General features: G+C 40.7%; 1 protein-coding gene across 1 annotated transcript in view; it reads right to left on the bottom strand.

Annotated features, from left to right (window-relative positions):
• coro1ca (coronin, actin binding protein, 1Ca) overlaps positions 1–18,464 on the bottom strand; it is a 33,066-nt gene extending 14,602 nt beyond the window's left edge. Inside the window, exons 1-2 of the mRNA XM_020594488.1 lie at positions 18,325–18,464; positions 7,221–7,417 (exon numbers count right to left, since the gene is read on the bottom strand). Coding sequence (XP_020450144.1) covers positions 7,221–7,415 — 195 coding nt within the window. The 5' untranslated portion in view covers positions 7,416–7,417; positions 18,325–18,464. The remainder of the gene's footprint in view (positions 1–7,220; positions 7,418–18,324) is intronic.
• Positions 18,465–19,524: the final 1,060 nt, after the last annotated feature.

Genomic DNA, 19,524 nt, shown 5'->3' with positions numbered 1-19,524 from the left:
CACGCAAATTATTTTTTTCTCCAAAAAAAAAAAAAAAAAAATCTATACTTTATGAATAAATCATAGCTGCTACAGTTGACTAGCAGCAATAAACCATAAAGCCCCAGTAACACTTGAGTTAACCTCTCAAAACGCAGCCCCCAATCAACCCAGGCGAAGAAGAGATGACAGTTTGACCAGAGAGCAAGGCGTTCTTCACATTCCACACCTCAGCCCTAGGCAGCTCTGGCATGAGTATGACTAATGAACGTGAGCAGGCCGCCAGGATGCAAAACACAGCATGCTTTGAGCTGTTAATGCTGTTTGCTTCTGATCAGAAACTCCAGGGTTTGAAAAGCGGACACAAGTGTATCTTGCCTGAAGCCTGCTTAAACTTGTGATAACATGATACACGAGGCAAGAATGCTGTTTGTATGGAGTGAGACTTCTCCAAATCACAAGTGGAGGAACAATCTTGTAGCTAGATGGCACACTAGACACTCGGACCATCGTAACTGCTGGTGGGCAGCTGACAAAAAGCAACTTCAGTGATTATCAACAATCTAGCTACAGTGAAGTCAGCAAATATCAAGGGATGGCTGTAGGTATTAAGGTTTTATTCACTATGATTCTTCCTAAAGTTGATCCTGGTCTCAAATAATTTGACTCAAAATCAACAGAGTTTGAAGGAAACCCACATTTATATTTAGATTTATTCTGCCTTTTTTTTTTTTTTTTTTTACTTAGTGCTTTGTTTTGTCCACCGGAGAAGAATCCTCAAGTGTTGTAAACCAATATAAGGTCGTATGGACAGCACAGCTTAAAAAAAATGGCTCTAACAAACTAAAGCAGCCAAGCAAGATCATCTTCAAAGCAACTAGCCAACAGATACAGGAAACATGCTTGAAGACTCATGAGCATGATTTTGTCCAGAATGAGAAAAATGGAAAAAAAAAAAAACACCCAAACCAACAGCAAGGAGCTAAATTCAGTGGGTCAAAACACAGCATAACTGCATTATAAAAGTTGGTATACTTAAAGAGAAATGCCTGATGCTTAGAAAACAATCAGTCACATAGCAACGACTAAGACTGCACAAAATGAGAGTGAATCACACTGTGACTGATACAAAGCACAACAATAAAACAAAAAATGGATGAATGTGAGCTCAGGGCAATAGAGGGCATTCTTTTCAGTTACACAAGAGGCCTGCACACTCCCTTCCATTACAGCTCAACATGTGATTCACACATGCCCACTACTAAAGGGTCTTCCATGCATGCTCACCAGTGTCGAGCTCCATGGAAATTTCCACTTTCATTACTTTCTGTGTCTGTATGGTTGAGATAAACAGCTAAGGCAGAAGTAGCAGCACTGCTATCACACCTCTGAATGACAGGGCAGACACAATACAATGCACCATATTACAGACTGAGTGGGAAAGTGTGTCCAAACCTTTGACTAGTAGAGAAGCTGAAGAGATTAAGTAGACATACCTGTACAGCAGATTCTGGTAAGAAGCTAGCAAAACTATCTTGCTCAAAAGATTAATTCCAAATAACATCTGAGACAGCTAGAAAGTATTTGGGGCAACTGAAATTATAAATCACCTCTTATGCAGCACAAGATTTTAACATGTAAATGTACCTACAAAAAGAAAGTCCTTACTTACAGTCTAAGTGCATGATTGGTTAGCAGGTGGTTACATCTCCAGTATGTCTAGGGTCATTGTAATTAGGACCAAGCAAGTACACAACACAAGAGGACATCTATTACGAATCAGAAGGGTCATTAAGTCTGGTCATCTCTTTGATGAGACTGCTGTGAAGGATGGCCGCTCTCTACAGTGTCTCCACATCCTCCTATTGCTTCCCCAGTGCATGCTATGATACAATAGCTATGGTGGAACAACTGATTAACAGCAGCATATGAAAGGAGAGATATTAATAAAATGATCTGGGAATATTTGATAGGGAGCCCACCTAAAATGTTTATTTTGTGATTTAACTGCTCGTTTGCAGCAGACTTGAATGCATAATATGAATGAAAATGGCACTGTACACACACACACACACACACACACACACACACACACTCTTCTTTATCATAGCTTTGTTCCAAATTTTGCATCTACAAAAAAAGGCTGATTTATTTAACAAAGCTGTCAGGGCTCACAGCTCAGTATTAGTAGTTTAGAAATATTACTCAGTAATCATGCTTATTATTTGGATACAGTGACAGAAACAACATTTGACTTCAACCCAGTTCTGTCAACCTGGCCGCTCTTCATATTTCAGCCTATCTCAAAATTCACATGTGTACCGACACTGCAGGAAGCAGCCAATGGCAGGCCAGGGAGGAAATGATCTTGGAAGGCTGTCAGGCAGCAAGCAGTGAATGACCATATATGGTAAAATCTGCAGTCAGCAGGACTGAGCGCCAAAGGCAGAGACAACTGAGCAGTATAGAGGTCTTGAAACTGACCAAAGTATGGGGGAAGACCTGGATATCTTGCAAACCCAGGGTATTTTCGTGTGACAAGTGCTGCTTAGTTAGCTGTCAAATGGTGTATGTGAGACAGAAAAGAAATAATGTGTCACTGTGCAGTGTGCACACACCCATGGATTACTAACAGCAAATATTGAGCACTGGATGAATGGTGCATTGAGGGTACAGAGGCAGCATGTGATGCACCAACATGGAACATGCCTTCTACATTAGGCAATTCTCTGTGTGGTGCTGGGACTGTAGTTTAAGCCTGTTTTATATACAAAGGAGGAAGTTAGAGAGGCTAACACTCGACAACACCGTCTGCATGGAAATAAAGATGATAGCTAAAACACGCCAGACAGAAAGGCATTTTTAATAATGGCATACTTTTAATAATTTAGGGAATTCTAGTAAAGGGGTATAAATCACAACAATTGTAATGTGTAATGATTTACACTGAGCAGGAATTATCAGGAATGTTTGACTAAACACTTGGTAGCTGCTGCATTCGCTCCCACAGCTTCCTTCATATGGAAATCAGGGAATAAATTAGCAGGCATTCAGTAAAGAAAAAGAAAGGGAGAGATTGAAAGCATGAGGGAAAGGAATGACATGTGCTGAGACCTCTATATAAATCCCCTGTGTTCCAACTGAAGGAAGCAACAATGCTCATGGCTGTGCTGAGTCACAGCGGGTGGCCACGCTAACCTCACCCTTCTGAGTCACAAGTTTCTTTTAAAAAGAGATCCTTCCATATTGGCGTTTAGTTGGCCCTTATTTATGGCAGTTTTGTCAATTTACACAGAACCTTGTGTTGTTTTTACAGATACCCACATCTTAGTATTAGACCTGTGATGTTTAACATGACGTATAACACAAATGTCAGAAAAACAAATCATGCAGATAAAATTGTTTTCAAATTAACAATGGCAGATGAGCAGAGTAGGAATGTGCATTTGCTCATCCTGCACATTTTCAAAATGATTCTGACTAAAGCCTGTTGTGCAGAGTTTACAACATGTTGAGGATTTTGATCACAGATTCTGTTTCTTGCAACCAGTGTTAAAATTTAAATAACTGGTAGCACATCACTGAAACAACAATTCATCAAAACAACACAACCCTCTGCCCACAACTCCCAAGTGTGGTAATGACAAAGCACCTCATGGGCAGAATAAGGGAGGGTCAACACTGAGCCCCCATGCCAGCTTGGTACCTTCTATATAGAAAAGGATGACGTAAAATTGGAGCAATAATCCCATCTTGAATGGGCAATGTAAAAGAGGCTACATAATAAAGCAAATTCCGGCGTAGTGACATTAACCAAGTGACGCACAATGGGCCAAGAAGCATTTTTCTTTCCATACACAAGCAATAGAAAAGGAGTGGCTGTATTGACAAATACATTTTTCTGAGCACCATACCGTGCAAAAAGACTTTATTATTGGACTTTGATCCATTTGGTACAATGACATTTGGAACAGCTTTATGATCATGCCATTTTATCTCATTAACGTGTGTGGAGGGCCAACAGTAAAACTACACTCACATTACAGGCGTTAATGTTCAATTCTGACCTTTTTGTGTTGATGGTTAACATTCATGTTTGTGACATCCAGCTCCAATGTGAACACCACTAATGTTCTAAACGGCAACACATGCGTAAATGTGGATGTGACTCACTTTGCAGAAGCATGGGAAAGCCCACACAAACATGAACGTTCTTCAGAATATGCACGAAATGAGCAACTTTCATGGGAATAAAATAGGTGCCATCTTTGAACGTGGTATCTGGTTCTTGTTAATATGTCCATGGGTTGAATGAGCCTCAGACCACTGGTTGGATCACAGATCTATAACATCAACTTCTGAACTTCACCAAATGCTTCTCCATTCATTTCCACACACAACGAGGAGATTTTTGGGAACAGAATCAGAGGGAGAGCAATGCTTTTTTAGTAATTCCCCTACTGTTGTGGCATCACTACAACAAGGATGGTGCACAGTCAGCTTAATTATTAAAGGGGAAAGAGCATCATCACGCTTCTGCCTCCCCCTACTTGAAGTGTGGTAATGACAAAGGCCTGCTCTGGGAGTAAGTGCAGGACAAAGGCCCTGAGCAGCTGGCTGCCCCCAGAGACAGAGCAACACAGAATAGGCAGATGGGTTAGCTGGACAGATGCAGCCTCATATGAGGGACAGGAAAGGGGGGGGGTTAGGAGATGTGTGTCTTTGCAACAAAATTGAAATGGTAAAGCACAGAGTGACAAAAGCTCAAAGTAGAACAGAGTTAACTCAATAACCCACAGAACAGCACATTGATTCACTCACAAATTACTTAAATGATTAATAATTTAGAGGCCACATTATAATATTTGTTTATTCAATTTAATAGAAAAGATCTGGTGTTGAAAGCAACTCTGTTTTACTGATCCACTGCAGTGCGGTCTAGTTATACCATTTGCAAGTACAGACTTGCCCTACTTTTGAGACCTGCATTGCCAGCTAAGGCTATACTGAGACTTCCAGATGGACCTGATTTGTCAGAAAAAAAGTCACTTGAGAATAGCATGGTGAAAATGCCAAAAATACATGTACACAATTATATTTCTAGATTAATGACAATTTAATTTCTGTGTCCCAACAACTGACTTTATCTGATATGAGCTGTCATCCTGCTGTCCAAAGTCACAACAATCTATAGTTCTTAAGTAAAATGATATTTTCCTTTAAGCTTCAGCTTGTCAGTGCAATGGCCTGTGGAAATGAAGAAAACGCTGTAAAGTATCTGAAGTATTAGTCTGTGTCTGCCTGCTTGCGAGTGGGAAGATCTAAAAATCAAGAGTTTTTTTTTTAATCTCTCACTTGAGGAAATTGCTTGAGGTTTGCTCTACATGTAAAGACCTCAGCCTCCCAGAACTTTTTTAATTCAGCTGTGAAAGTAGACTTTGTACAGCAGAAACATCATCACTGTAGTGGAACATGGCATGCAGTGGGCAGCTCATTCAAACACAGACACAGAGAGGAGCGCAGGAAAATTCAGCTGTGAAAGTAGACTTTGTGCAGCAGAAACACAGACACAGAGAGGAGCGCAGGAGGATTGTGAAACCGGTCGAGCCTGCAGCCCGCCTCCAGTACACGCTCTGCACTCAAAGGTGCTGAGAGGTCTAAGCTGTGTGATGACAGGAGCAGAGATCCAGTCTCCTATGCCAGAGCATTCTCAAATGACATGGCAGTATATTGGTGTACACAAACCGGCGCATGTTAAATCTGTCAACAGTACTGCAGTACTTGTGTCGCTCACATTGTCAGGACCTGCCACTTGGCCACTGTTCACAGCTGCCAAACAGAAATGACCAAAAGACCAGCAGCCAGAAATTCACCACTGTCAGCCATGACGGCACCCCAGGATTCTCTCTGAGGGACATGCTCTGACATGGCTGGATTCAGTGTGAACTCTGCTGCACCTTAATTCGACCTACTATGTCAACGGGGTTAAAACAAAAGGGATGGGTGTATTCAGCCAGCTGATGTTTTCAGCCAAACACTGAAATGCTGTCTTGCTCAACCTAAGTGTAATTCTAGTTGGAGTGGAACGATGCCTTATATGGAGCCAAGAATCAGGAGACCATTTGCTCTGAGGCTTTGGAGTAGTTTCTGTTGCAAACATGAGCATATGTGGCACAGCCCACTGGTAAACATTAATCCCAAGGTACACAGACATGAGGAGTGAGCGGTCTGGCTTGTCTGAGGTAAACTCTTCAATGCAAATGATTATTTACTGTACACAAAGCGTGGAAAATACACCGTTGCTCTCAAAAACAAAAAACAAAAAAAGGAACCAAGATTTTTAGTTCAACTATATGAGTTTTACATTCATGCCAGTCTAAATAGGATCACTCAGAGAGTCTGGCTTTCCTTTAGGTCATCACGGACATGAAAACAATATCAGGATTCCCCCGACCCTCCTCCAATATTTGGTTCACTTAAAATCATCTGGCAGTTTATATAAGAAAAAAAACATCACATGCATAACTGCACTCAAACAGCACATGATACCTTTAAGACCACAGCTTTATGCCAAGTGCCCCATGTTCCTTGGAATGAAAAGGAAACATTTTAGCTTCAAACCATGCTCTATTAGATGTTTTGGCCTGGCCTGATGGTAAACATAACCATCAGATGGCAAGATCACTGCAAATGACATTGTTCACCCACACATTTATGAGTTTAGCTGAAGAATGCAATCTCAAACTCTAGTTATATCAAACTCAGATGTTCACATCACCTCACAAACCTGATGTTCTGGCTAGAACAGCCGCCTAAAGGAGAATTCTGCCATTTTCAGAGCCTTAACCAGTCAAATGTGCAGTTTGTCAGGCAACTGGTCATTAAAAACAAAAAGGGCCTAAATGTGTACTAAAAATATCAATCTACTTTCACGTTTCATGCAATTTATTTCATGTCTGAGGTTCACCTGCACCCAGCTGGTGACCAAAAAACATGTCATGAAAGCAAAAAAAAAAAAAAAGTGCTCTAGTAAACCAAGCAAAGAAGCTACTTGCACCCCACTACCAACAAGTGATAAAAACCACCTACAACCACTGAAGAGTCAGGCACTCAGTGTGTACTAATGATGTATCATGAAAAAGCAGTATGAAAAGCAAAGTAAAAAGCATCCGGTTTTCTTAAAAGGCCAGCTCTGCCTGCTTATCCAATGTGGCATTAATTACTATATTACACACACTTACCTTGTGAAGAGGGAGAACAAGGAAAGCTCCACCACCACTGGCCTCAATAATTATGGCAACAAATTTGGGGTTGACCGCACAGAAGGAGCTGTCCCATGTGACCCTTGAAACCCGGATATCATCGTAGCATTGGTCATTCTTCAACGCCTGGCCGAAGACGTGACGGAATTTGCTCTGCCGTACAACTCGTCTCATATCTGTGGAAAAGGCAGACAGGAAGAGTTCACATACATCATCTGGCAAATTAAGTTAAAGACATACAAGTGTATAAATGAAGACAATCAATATGTTTAAAAATTAAACAGCCACAAAACAACAGGAACACAGAAGACTGCAAAATACAGTAAATCGACACAGAGCTATGTCAAAGAGAACGGAAAACATCCCATTGGAGAAAAGCTGATATAGACTGAGCATTTTTACCACTACACATTGTCTTTGCAGATGTGTTTGACCTTTGTAAAACACCACTAGTTGTTACTTCAAGGGTCTCCCTGGTTATCATGATGCTGGTCATTTCAAAGTAGAGTGATACCAACATGTGCTGCAGACTGAATATGAATTTAACATCCCCTCTTGGAAGTGAGAGAGAATGGTTTTGTTTCACAAGCAGCAGTACATCACAGTCCACTAGCAAAACTTATTATTGTGTTATAGTATTTTCTGGTGAGCACCTCCAACCTTCAAAATGGTTACAAATAATAAAGTGTATAATAGTTCAAACAAACCTGCTTGATGTGTAACATGAATTCAATTTTGCATCAGTGACTAGTTGTTTCTCATCTTCATTCGTGCCAAATACTAAACATCTGAAATAGTAATGTGCTTTATGTGTAGCTCCCTTAGAAAAGAGCCACTTTCAAAGGAAAAAATGGACATACCCAAACCAAGTAAAAACAAACTGTGTGGCTGGTTCAGCTAAAAGCTTCACCAAGACAAGAATCTGCTGGCAGACCCACTGCACTGCTTAATAACAGACCACTTCCACAGATAACGGAAAGCTGGCCAGCTTCAGATAAACGACCTGAACCAAGGTCCAATTTAACCTGCAACCTAAAGAAAGCCAAAAGCTCCTAAGTGGTTTTGTGATGCTCCTCAAATCTTTTATTTTTTGATACAGAAGGTGGTAGCAGTTGACCAGCCTGAGTCACCAACATGACCATAACAAGGCACAGGATGTAGGACATTATGGAAGTGGTTTTCCATTCTGAGCACACATCTGTGTTTGTGTGTGTGTGCATGCACAAAGGAGAGAGAGAGAGAGAGAGCCAGAGCAAAAGAGAAAGAATAAGTGCAACAGAGAAACGCTTCCATAGCATGTTTCTGGCAGGACAAGCCGGAAGTTCTTCCTGTAGTGAAGAGGGAAGGTCCTAATGGCCTCCTGTAAAACACAACACTGATTAAAGCTGCTTACTTCTGATATCTCCGAACACCAAAGGTGAACTACAAGACGAATCTGCTGGAATTAAATAAAATTGTTAAAAACACTTAAATACTAATCTTCCTTAAACTGAAGTGTTACACAAGATCCTATAATTCCTCCCCTAAATTTATCTGGATCAGAAGTCTCTCTCTCTAGGAAATGGAATTTGATCACTCCAGGAAAGGCAGACACAGACCATGAGTATATGAACAGTCTACACAGGTCCTGGTAGATACACTGCAACTTCAAAAAAAAGGACGCCAAATTAATTTTAAGAAATTGACACACTGACAAACATGTAGAGATACGTATTCTCTAATTTCATAGCATGTCTACAGCAGCCAAGAAGCAGCCTTTTGCACTCGTGAAAAAACTAATCAGCTACAATTACTTTTCAAGTATGACAAAATGAGAAAAGAGTTGTCTAAGGCCCTTAAAATAATACAATGGTAATTTGGGGTAACACTCAGCAAAACCAACTCTGTTATGAGAGCTGATGCTAGTTTGCTTACACTTAGAGCTACACATACAGCCTGGTTGGAACAGAAGCTACATGTGAACAGAGGCCTAAATCAGCTACCTCTCCAGTGGTAGACTTAAAAACTGTGTCCAAAAACCTCCAAAAAATATTTTGGTTATGGTTTGCACAGAAAGTGCTGCTGCTGCCTTCTTCGTTACTGGATGTTAGGTTTTTATTCTATTGATTGACCCTGGCTCCTTTAATTACATTGAATATATTCTCATTTTCCTACTAACATATTGTAAATCATGTAATTCTGCTGTGGCTAAAACTCTAGGGCCAGATTCACACAAACAATTGCTCCGTTTTAAAACAATGCAAGCAAAGGCCTGTGTTGGTGGGAGAACATTTTGAGTTACTAGTGAAACAATGAAATATGATCTAGTCCAGTTGGAGAAACTGATCTATGTGTTTAAAGATTATTAGACACCAACACACAACAGAGTGGTTTGTAATGCTCACAGACAGGATTTTACAGCTCTGGAAAGTCATCCTGGGGCAGCTCTTTTATCATTGGTCTCAACAATCTCAAGGTAAACAGCAGAAATATGGCATTCATGATACAAAGTAATCCACCAGGAATGTGTGCTTGCACGTACATGACTGACCAACACAGCGCTGCGCCAGATGCGTTGCAGAAAAAGTCCCTCATTTAAATGAATGCGAAGGGCTGTGTTTTTTTTCACTGATTGAAAGTCTGTGTGAATCCAGTGTAAGACCATACGCCTGACCCGAGTTGACAAAAGTCTGTATTGTATTTTCTGGGTATAAAAGAAATTTTTTGTTCAAATTAGGGAGAGAAATTTTGCACAGTGGAAATGTACCTTCTAAAGCTATTTAATTACTGAGACCATATTTATTTATTTGTTCCATGCTCTGTCTGAAAACACTGGCCAAACACTAGCAGCCCTGTGAGTGTGACCGTTCAGTCAGTGAACCTCCTTCATCTCACATCTCTGTTCATGATTCAATTAAGCAAGTATAAGATAAAACCCCTTAAAAATAAGATATTCGGGGGACCTTTTTTCCACAGGATTGGAAGAAAGTTTTATTTGGCATATACCTTACAGTGAATCTCTGTCAGGTGTTCATCAGGCTAATTGTTGAGCACTGTGAGTGTTCAACTAGAGCTAGTGCATACTGGTTATCTAATGAAACCATATGCGCTCTTGGCTGGAGTGAGTGCCCTTTCCTGAAAGGAGTGAAAACATGGGGAGCAGAGCAATATCTGACTTGTGAGGTCACTGCCAGTTCATCAGCTATTTATTGGGCAGAAGAAAGAAAAGTAAACTGGTTTGTTTTAGTTACAATTGCCTAAGGTGTAAAAGTATGCCTTTGATTAAGCAGTGATTTACATTTACATACCTCAGTGAAATGGACTAAGGATGTGGCAGTGGGCCAGTACACATAACGAATATTGTGACTGGCTAGTCAGTGTCCTTACCTGCCCATCACTGATGCAGTCATCAGGGAGCTGAACATCTTACAGCTCCTCTCCACATCAGTCTGCATCCCTGAAATGTCTAGTGGCTGCTGTAATGCTTTTGCTTATTCTGCAAATTATAATTAGTCTTGTCTAAAAAAGGGGAGAGCAACAGTAAATTAGACCTCCAGCAGCAGTACTGTTGTGTCAAGGGAAAACAAAGGTATAGTAAAATTTCAATTTATGCCATGGGCAATTGAATTGGTGTTTGGTTGACTGGAATCCGTCTCCAAGAAATGTTTAGGAACACAGTCGTGTTGCTTAGCAACATCAGGAAAATATCAACCTAGGCCAGATACAAAACTAATATCCTAAAAAAGTAACTTGTGCTGTCAAAACAAACAAGCATTTAATATAATTATATCTCCATATTTGGAATTACTCCTTGCTTTGCACAATTAGGCAATGTTTAATGAGCTGGAGTCTGAAAACAGCTCAGCAGTGGACAATGCTGAGCAGCTGGAAGCCAGAAAACTACAGAAAAAAAGTTAAGATAAGGACACCCCGCAGAGCTGTATGTGGAGCTTTAACTTATCTCTAAAACACTGCCTCTCAACTGCTGAACTACTTAGATGCTGTAGATATAAAATGAAGCATGAGTATGACCTATTTCTCCACTGAAACAAACTGATATTGGTGGTCTACTCAGATGGAAGGTGTTGTTATCCAAACAGCCACCACCTCTTTCAACTTTGAAAACCTAAGGAAATAGGCAGCCTGTCTGGTGCAGTACAGTTCCATGTTTGTTTAGTAACTGCTGATCTAATCATCTGCAGGGTCATTTTTATTCATAACACCACTAACCCACATAAATGCCACAGAGCCCTTCCCATTCTTCAAACAGAAAGAAAACTCTCCTGCTGCTCTTGGCTCTGTCAATTTGCAGCAACCCAGTACAGTGTTTTATAAAGGAAAGCTTTATAAGATGAGTTGTTTTATCGCCACAATAGTGCGACTAGTCTAGACAAAACAATCGCTGCATTCTTGAGGTCAGTCTGGGCCTGCAAAAAATCCCCAGTCACACTATATTTTAGCTCCACAAATAGCAGGAAATGTTTGATATCAGTCATGTTGTTACAACAACCAACAAAACAGGGCTAGTTCTAGATAATACCCAAAAGTCACCTCAAAACTTAACACTACCAATGCCCAAAACAGTGTTCACCAGATTGACTTGTCACCGTTTTTGTACATACAACATTCATTCACCTTAGATAACTACATAGGACACAGGGGATATAAACGCTCTAACGGCAGGGTTAGGCTGTATCAAAGTACATGCTGCAGGTCAGAGCAAGCTGGTTGGGGTTGCAGCTGATTATATAACACTGGGTCTAGGTTAGTAAGCCATGTTGTGTGGTGGTGGCATATTCTGACTTTTCAGGAACATAATCACCATTTCATAGTCACTTGGGTGATCACCGTGGTTAGAAGCTACTCCCACTGATACAAGCGCCAAGAACAAAAACAACATTAGTGTTCATTTTTGCTGGGCAGATCCTAGTCCCATCGTGTGCAAATGCCAAAACGCAAGGCACCTTATCCAACAGGATTCTTCAGGTCTGCATCTGATGAGCTGAGCCTGAAACTACACAGTATACAAAAACACCTGGGGCACATGTAAATGAATGTGAATGCTTGTGGACATGTGGTGGAGGTGTGACCAGAGAATGCCTACTTTCATCAGTAATTAATCTGCCAATAACCTTCTGGCTTAACCAGTGAACCGTTCTGAATCTAGAAACTGAACACGAACACGAACACGAACACACACACACACACACACACACAGACAAATATAACTGCCCTGACACCAATAGTGTCTCATCTCACTGAAGCAAACAGGACCAAGCTCAGGTGTTTGTGTTAAGAGTAACAGAGAGGAAAGCAGCTGTATTGTTGCAGCTGAAGTCAACCACCTCACTGGAAGTAACACGATTTTAAAATTTATAAAAAGCTGAAAATGTGTCATGTCACTTTGATTTATAAATGTTTCCATCTATATTATTCTGTGTAGTTCTGGAGCCTTTATACTACCCTGATTATACAAAGGCAGCTGCAGAGCTTGGTGAGAGTTTTTGTGGATTTAAAGGATAGCACACAGGAAGCAGGGTCATTCTGCTCAATACTACCAGAGGATTTATCCAAATGGCCAACTTCCTGTTAGATTCCTGTGGCTACCACAGAAATCCCAGAGAATAATGGTAAACACAGCCATTCTCAACACAATGGGTGTCCATCTATAAAGAACAACATCAGGGCACTGGTTTTCCGCATCCAGCAGAGCATACTGTATTGAACAAGCAAAACTTTAAAACTAAAAAAAAAAAGGATAAAGTGACAAAAAAATACAATAAAATAACTGCAGGAGCAAAGCTGAATCAATGGTGAATACTATAAATCAGCTATTTAATATTCTGTTTTTATGACCCACTGCCATATGCTAGAGACGGTCTCTGGGGGAACGCTGTGCTACTCAGTGACACTCCTGAGATTTACAGCTCACTGATCCAGCCCTAATTCTAACAAAAAGCCCTCCAGTATCTGCTGGGCCAATCAGAACTCGGGCTTCAGATCCAAGAGAAAACTCAAGGGCACGGATGAGATCTACTAAACTACTTAGCTACAACACTTGGATCATAAGATCCCTGCTATGGCAGGTAATCAGCCTAACCTGAATTAAAATCCATTGCCTAATGCGGTTCTGTGAAGCCCAAAGACACTGGCTTATTCCTGACAATGAAAAATACAAAACAAGAGTCAACAATGTCAGTCGATACAAACTATGTTATAAAGAGGTTTTATATTTTTTCCATCACCTTGTTGTTGGAGTGCTAAGCTGTGTTTCATAGTGCACTTGATGACTGAGATGTGACATAACATGAAATTCCCAGCCACAGATCAGGATGAGCTGATGTGGGAGAGGGAGAGCTTATGTGGGGTGGCTTTGGGTCAGGGGTAGAGCGGGTCGACCTCTGATCGCAGGGCTGGCAGTTTGACTCCTGGTCTCCCCAGTCCACAGGACTAAGTGTCCTTGAGCATAACACCGAACCCGAGCTGCTCCCAGTGGCCAGGCCAGGGCTTTGTATGACAGCTCTGCCACCATTGGTGTGTGAGTATGTGTTTGAGTGAGTGACTCTGTAAGCACTTTGTCCAGGTATGGTAGAAGTTTTATTTTTATTAAGTATTAATATAAGAATACTGTGAATTCCCTAATCAACAGTAACCATGCCTTTCCCCTTCTCATTGCAAGGAAAGCAGTAGAACGGCAGCTGACCAGAGATGTTCGATTCAGGCATACTGACTTGAGGAGAATGAACCGAAGTTTGGACCCAGAAACGGAATGCTACGTCACCAGTTAACAAATGGATTAAATGTATTAAATATGTTGAAGGTGTTTTCATTATTATTCTGAGCTTTTGTCATCAGACATGCCCAGTTTAAATATGTCTGCAGTTGCTCTTGTTACCCTGAAAGGCTACTGACTGTACTGCTGACAGTATATAGTCCTGTTTCTCAACAGGTTTTATCTAGTTTTGCAATGCCTCCGTTTGTTGGTGCTTCTCATCACCAACAAAGTCGACTTCCCTGCAGTGTGGTTACTAGCCACACTGCAGCCCCAGTCCAGGTCACAGCTGGCCACGCCTTAAAGGTACAGACAGGCGACAAATTAAAGGAAAAAAAAAAACAAAATGTCTCAGTAAGGTGTCGGGAAGCTTCAGTGCACCTTGGCTTTGACTCTACAAGTCTCTAGACTCTACTGGATGAATGAACACCATTCTTCTAAAAAGATATTCCCTCATGTGGTGTTTTGATGATGGGGGTGGAATGTTGTCTAACATGTTTGCCCAAAATCAAAATGGGGGGGGGTTGGGCCATATGTAATGACTAGCAATGGTATTGTAATGTCAAAGTTTTATATTGTAACATCAGTGACATAAATAGCCATGAATGGTCACAGACTTTTCTTTCCCACACTTTGCTACCCAAGGCACCCATCGCCCCCACTACACACACCAGTGATGTTGCCCCAGTGCTCTCCTTACACCGGCTGCCTTCTGCCTTTTGTCACCAAGACCGCATGAGACGCCATCTAAATCCCCTTCCTGTAACCAAGGCCACGGACCACCATTGTCATCAGATTCCAGCTACATTCCACTGCCTTTTGCAACAATGAGATAAGATGCCGTTTTCCCACCTCTTTCCAACCCAAGTGAAGGGCCTGCGTTTCGCTCAGTTCAAATACTACTGAAACAAATTACTCACCAGTGCTATTGTACTCTGTTATACTTCCGAGGAAATGAGATTTGCAGACACAAGAGCAATGCAGCTCAAAGTCCAGCTCAGTAGGTAACACACATACAGGACCAATTACCAGCTCCAATCAAATTCCACGCTCTAGTTAAAAGATATGTACATGTATCAACAACTTATACTGTGTCTGACATTTACACATCAAAATATTTCAACACCACAAGTCACATGATGAGGTTTTTCCAACTTCCTCATTCCAGAAAAGGAAAGACAGACTACTTTGATTCAGACAAGTGTGGCAGAAAATGTCAGTATATCTAGTGTGGTGCTAAACACTGCCTTGAACTGCACTTAAGCATTACCACCTTCTCTCTATCACTTTCTGTGCTGTGAGATTTAAAAGTAAAATCCTTAACAACTTATCCTTCTTAAAAGTCAACACTTTACAAACAGGCCACTTTAAAATCCTATGAATCTAAATTTTATGAGTGCTTGCAAGTTGGTTTTCTTTAGTATCTACAGCCATGTGAATTGAACATGCAACACTCCTGAATATTTCTGCCGGAGAGAACAAAGCATGTCCCTTCCTCTTCCTGAGCAGCTACGTCCCCCCACTACCCAAGTGAGCAAAGAACAAACCACTGCTCCATTTCAACAGATGTCAGCTGTGGTGGAAAACACCAATGACAGAAATAGTACTTGTCTGTGTGCATTTGCTGGAATTACTAAGCTTCAGACTACTAGAAAAAGGAAGTCCAACATAATTTTAAAATACTTAATTGTGGTTTATGAAATCGGGAGGGTTGGCTTGTTTTCGGCGTCATGTTTACGTTATAATTTTAATTTAGATATTTACACATCAAAATTTAAAACATTTTCAATCAATCTGGTAGTACAGTCAGTGTCTCTGTCCATTTTCTACATTGTAAGCAATTAGCAGCAGAGGTTTAGGCAGGGGATCCTCTTTAGGATGGTCTAAATAACAAAAACTGAATTGCTAAGCAAGTGGTTTCTTCCCACAAGTTTGTAGAAAGATCTTCTATGGGAAAGATACATTTGCAGCACACATCAGTTAAATTTACAAGGTGTGGTATTTCACACTAAAAGTTTCTTGTAGAAAATCTAGAAAGTGCATAGTGAGATAACAACCAACACAGACTGGACTGAAAACAAGCTGAGATACAGTATGTTGAACCTGATAAAGGAATACATTTGATTCCAGCTGAGATGCAGAGACCAAACTGCTGACAACATATTTAGCTTCTTTCCACAGGATGTTATAATGGGAGCACAGTGATATGAGAACCAACTGTTACAGGAGGGATGTCAAACTACTACCATGCTACCGTCTACCTAATGTGCACATTTCTTAGTTCACAAAACAAAGTCCAAGACTGAACCACTACTTCTAAACAATTTCAGCACAATATTCAACAGGGAACATCTGCACTTAGCCAGACCGTGATCAACACTGATGAAAAAAAATGTAAGACATGTTGGATATTGCACATAAATCTTCATGAACTTCCTAAAACCACTTCAAAATGTACAGTGCACACAGGAGCATCTCATGCTTGGTTTCCCTCTTCCTGACCCACTTCCTCTCTCAGAACAGCTGTAGGAAGGCAGACTGTGCACTTCTACGACCTTGAACTGCAGCACAACCAGCGGAGGTTATAGTCTGCAATGGGTAATGCAAACCCAAACACAGCTGTAGTACTGTTGACTGTTGACCCTAGGGTCGCTCTGTCAGCCTTCACCTGCTCTGCATCCCACAGTGAGCCTCAGAGAGGGAAAGCCCTTCAGCTGCAGAGATGATTACATGTGGTAGCTGAGTAACATAGATCACACCATGTAAATATGCAACTCATGCTGGCCTTTGGGTACATTAACCATGGTCACTAGAAAATCAAACCAGACTACTGTCATAAGCAAGCAAATGAGTTGGTGGTAGCACACAGACAGAAGGGTTGCACTGAGAGCTATTTGGATCATGAGCCAGCCAAAAGGGCTTGACTGCACAGACCATTTATGACAGCCAAGTGAGAAAGAGTCACCATCAAGTCTTTAGAATCAAGTCAAATTTTAAGGGTTAATTCATAACACTGGGACCAAGGCTGAGACAATTAATTGATGGGGGGGGAATTAACCAGTCGTTTATTTCAGTCATTTTATCAGCCAAAAATGCCAAATACGGTGCAATTCTAACTACACAAATGTAAGGATTTGTCACTGAAAACTGAATATTTGCAGTATCGGCTTCAGAGCTTTTGGCCTACAAATGAGGGCATTTGAAGACATCTTTATTTTATTCATGTTTAACAGACTATATGATGAATTGCAAATAAACTATTAGTCAATCAATTTTAGTCACAGCACATTCAAGAACTACATTTCCCTGTCAAACCACTCATTAATATGCAAACCCATTTTCATTACATCATGTGCAGTCCAGCTGTGGAAATTTTTAATTAAATTTTTCAGACAGATCTAACTAATTAGGCAATAAAAATTCCTTTGCCGTGGATACTAGTAAATAGTGTACTCTCTTAATTTGACTTGAACATAATTAAGCCAACTGCTTGTTTTTGCTGTGAATGGCCTGTGATTAAAACCAGCTGTCAACATAATGCTGATGGACTCCTCCAGTTATAAGTAGGAACATTAAACCAATGTGCAGCACCATGATGTTTGTCTACGTACATGCATTCTGCGTCATTTCATACCAACTATTGTCCACGTTTTATAGCCAAACAAGCAGAACTGGGTAACATTTCTAATATCAAGTATGGAGGCAGCCATAGCTTCTGTGCTATGACCCTTTTCCGCTTTCAGTGGGTCAAACCTGAACCTGGCATCTGGGTGAACATTTCGGATTTGCATTTAGATCAAAGGAAACAGTTTGAGAAATAGATAAGTAAATAATATAATTCTTGGCTGTTTTCTTATGTTTGGAACCTATTCTTCACTTTGAAGAGACCATATTAATGTCAGCACAGGACACCCGGAGCCAGGGCGCGGTTGTGTTACGTGCACCTCCGTCTATGTGGATCTATCGTTTCGAAGATAAGTTTTCCTGCCGCACTATGGTTAGCTACCCCACCCCGTTCAATAACGTACGACATGTCCTGAATTGTCCACGAAACCCACCCTATACCAAAACGAATAAAAACATGGCTTTAAAACTGTCATTTCTTTGATTAACAAGGCCCAAAAAGTTTTTAAACCGATAGTTAAATACCGTTGAAGGCTAGTGCTAGATAAAGAAAAACAGTTCACATTTTATGTCCCGATTCGTTTTAGCTAGCGCATGCACTTTCCCATCCGGGCTGCTGTAGGTGGACAAACAAAAAAAGGTTGCAATCAAAAAAAAGAGAGAAATTAGCCTAATGACTCTAGACAATCCACACAATGTGGAACCTACCTTCTGGGAGAAAATTTTGAGTATTCCCGAAACCTGAACGACAAAACACAGCCCAGTCCTTTTCCCAATCGCTTCTTCCACCCTGTGCCGGAGCCGCTGCTGTGCTGACGCCACTCACTCCCTGAGCTCTTTCCCGACTCTAACGCTAGCCCGCCTTCTCATTTGGCTTGGCGAGCGCTGAGTGGATCGGTGTAATTTGACCGACAGCTTAAACAGCCAATCACAGTAAGATAACAGGGAGCAGGACCCACGCCTTCTTTCTTCAGGTTCCCTTTTACAGAAAGTCAACATCAGTTGGTTGTGTATTGTATCTTTTTGGTAAAATCTTCGTATTATTGTGATATTCCTGTTATCTGTTGTTATTAGTCTAGCTATTACATTACAATCATATCATTTGTAAGCAATATTTGATTATTGCTTACTATTAATAGGATTTATGTAGTTCTTGCAGGGATAGACAAATCTACCAACTCATATGACAGCATTTAGGAGCGTAAATAATAAATCGAGATGAGTCAACAATAATTGTACGTTTTTCCCACTGCATGTGCAGAAGTGAGTGAGAGGGGATACATTTGTGGATAATAAATATAAAACTTTAAACAGTCCTATGTGAGAAAGTAAGTCATAGATTACACCAGAATTTCCCATACAGGCCATATTAACCTTCAACATGCCATTTAATAATAAAAATATTTTTCTTCTGAACACAATGTACCACAAAAGATTACAGCGCCACAAGATGGCGGTATTTGGCGAATGCAGAGTGATGCAGACAGCGGAAAACAGCTGTATTTCATCATCCAGTCTGTTTTTCTTCACCCTCCTTCAGTCTTTTAAATTAGAACTGATGCAAATTTTTGTGGTAACATTTAGGGGCCTATTTGCCAGGAAGGCAGGATTCACTGTTATTTTTTTGTCTATCAAAAATGGCTCACTAATTAATATACCAGCTATCCTGTTATCCCCAGTGTGTTCTGTGCTACCTGCAGTTTCTACCATTTTGATACTACTATATATAGCTATCAGAATGTAATATAACATCAAACCCTGCCTTCATACAAGTGTGTCTGTATTTTGCTTAGGTCTGCTGATTTATAAAAAAAAAAGGTGGATAGAATAATGCAATGCAATTCAACAGCACCACAAGTTGCATCCAAAATGACCATATACTTGAACCAACACACCTCCAAGACAGTT

The sequence above is a fragment of the Monopterus albus genome, unplaced genomic scaffold (assembly GCF_001952655.1).
Source record: "Monopterus albus unplaced genomic scaffold, M_albus_1.0 scaffold23.1, whole genome shotgun sequence".
In the NCBI taxonomy this organism is placed as follows: domain Eukaryota; kingdom Metazoa; phylum Chordata; class Actinopteri; order Synbranchiformes; family Synbranchidae; genus Monopterus; species Monopterus albus.
Note: the sequence above shows the minus strand (reverse complement) of the source record. Positions and strands in the feature narration are given on the sequence as shown.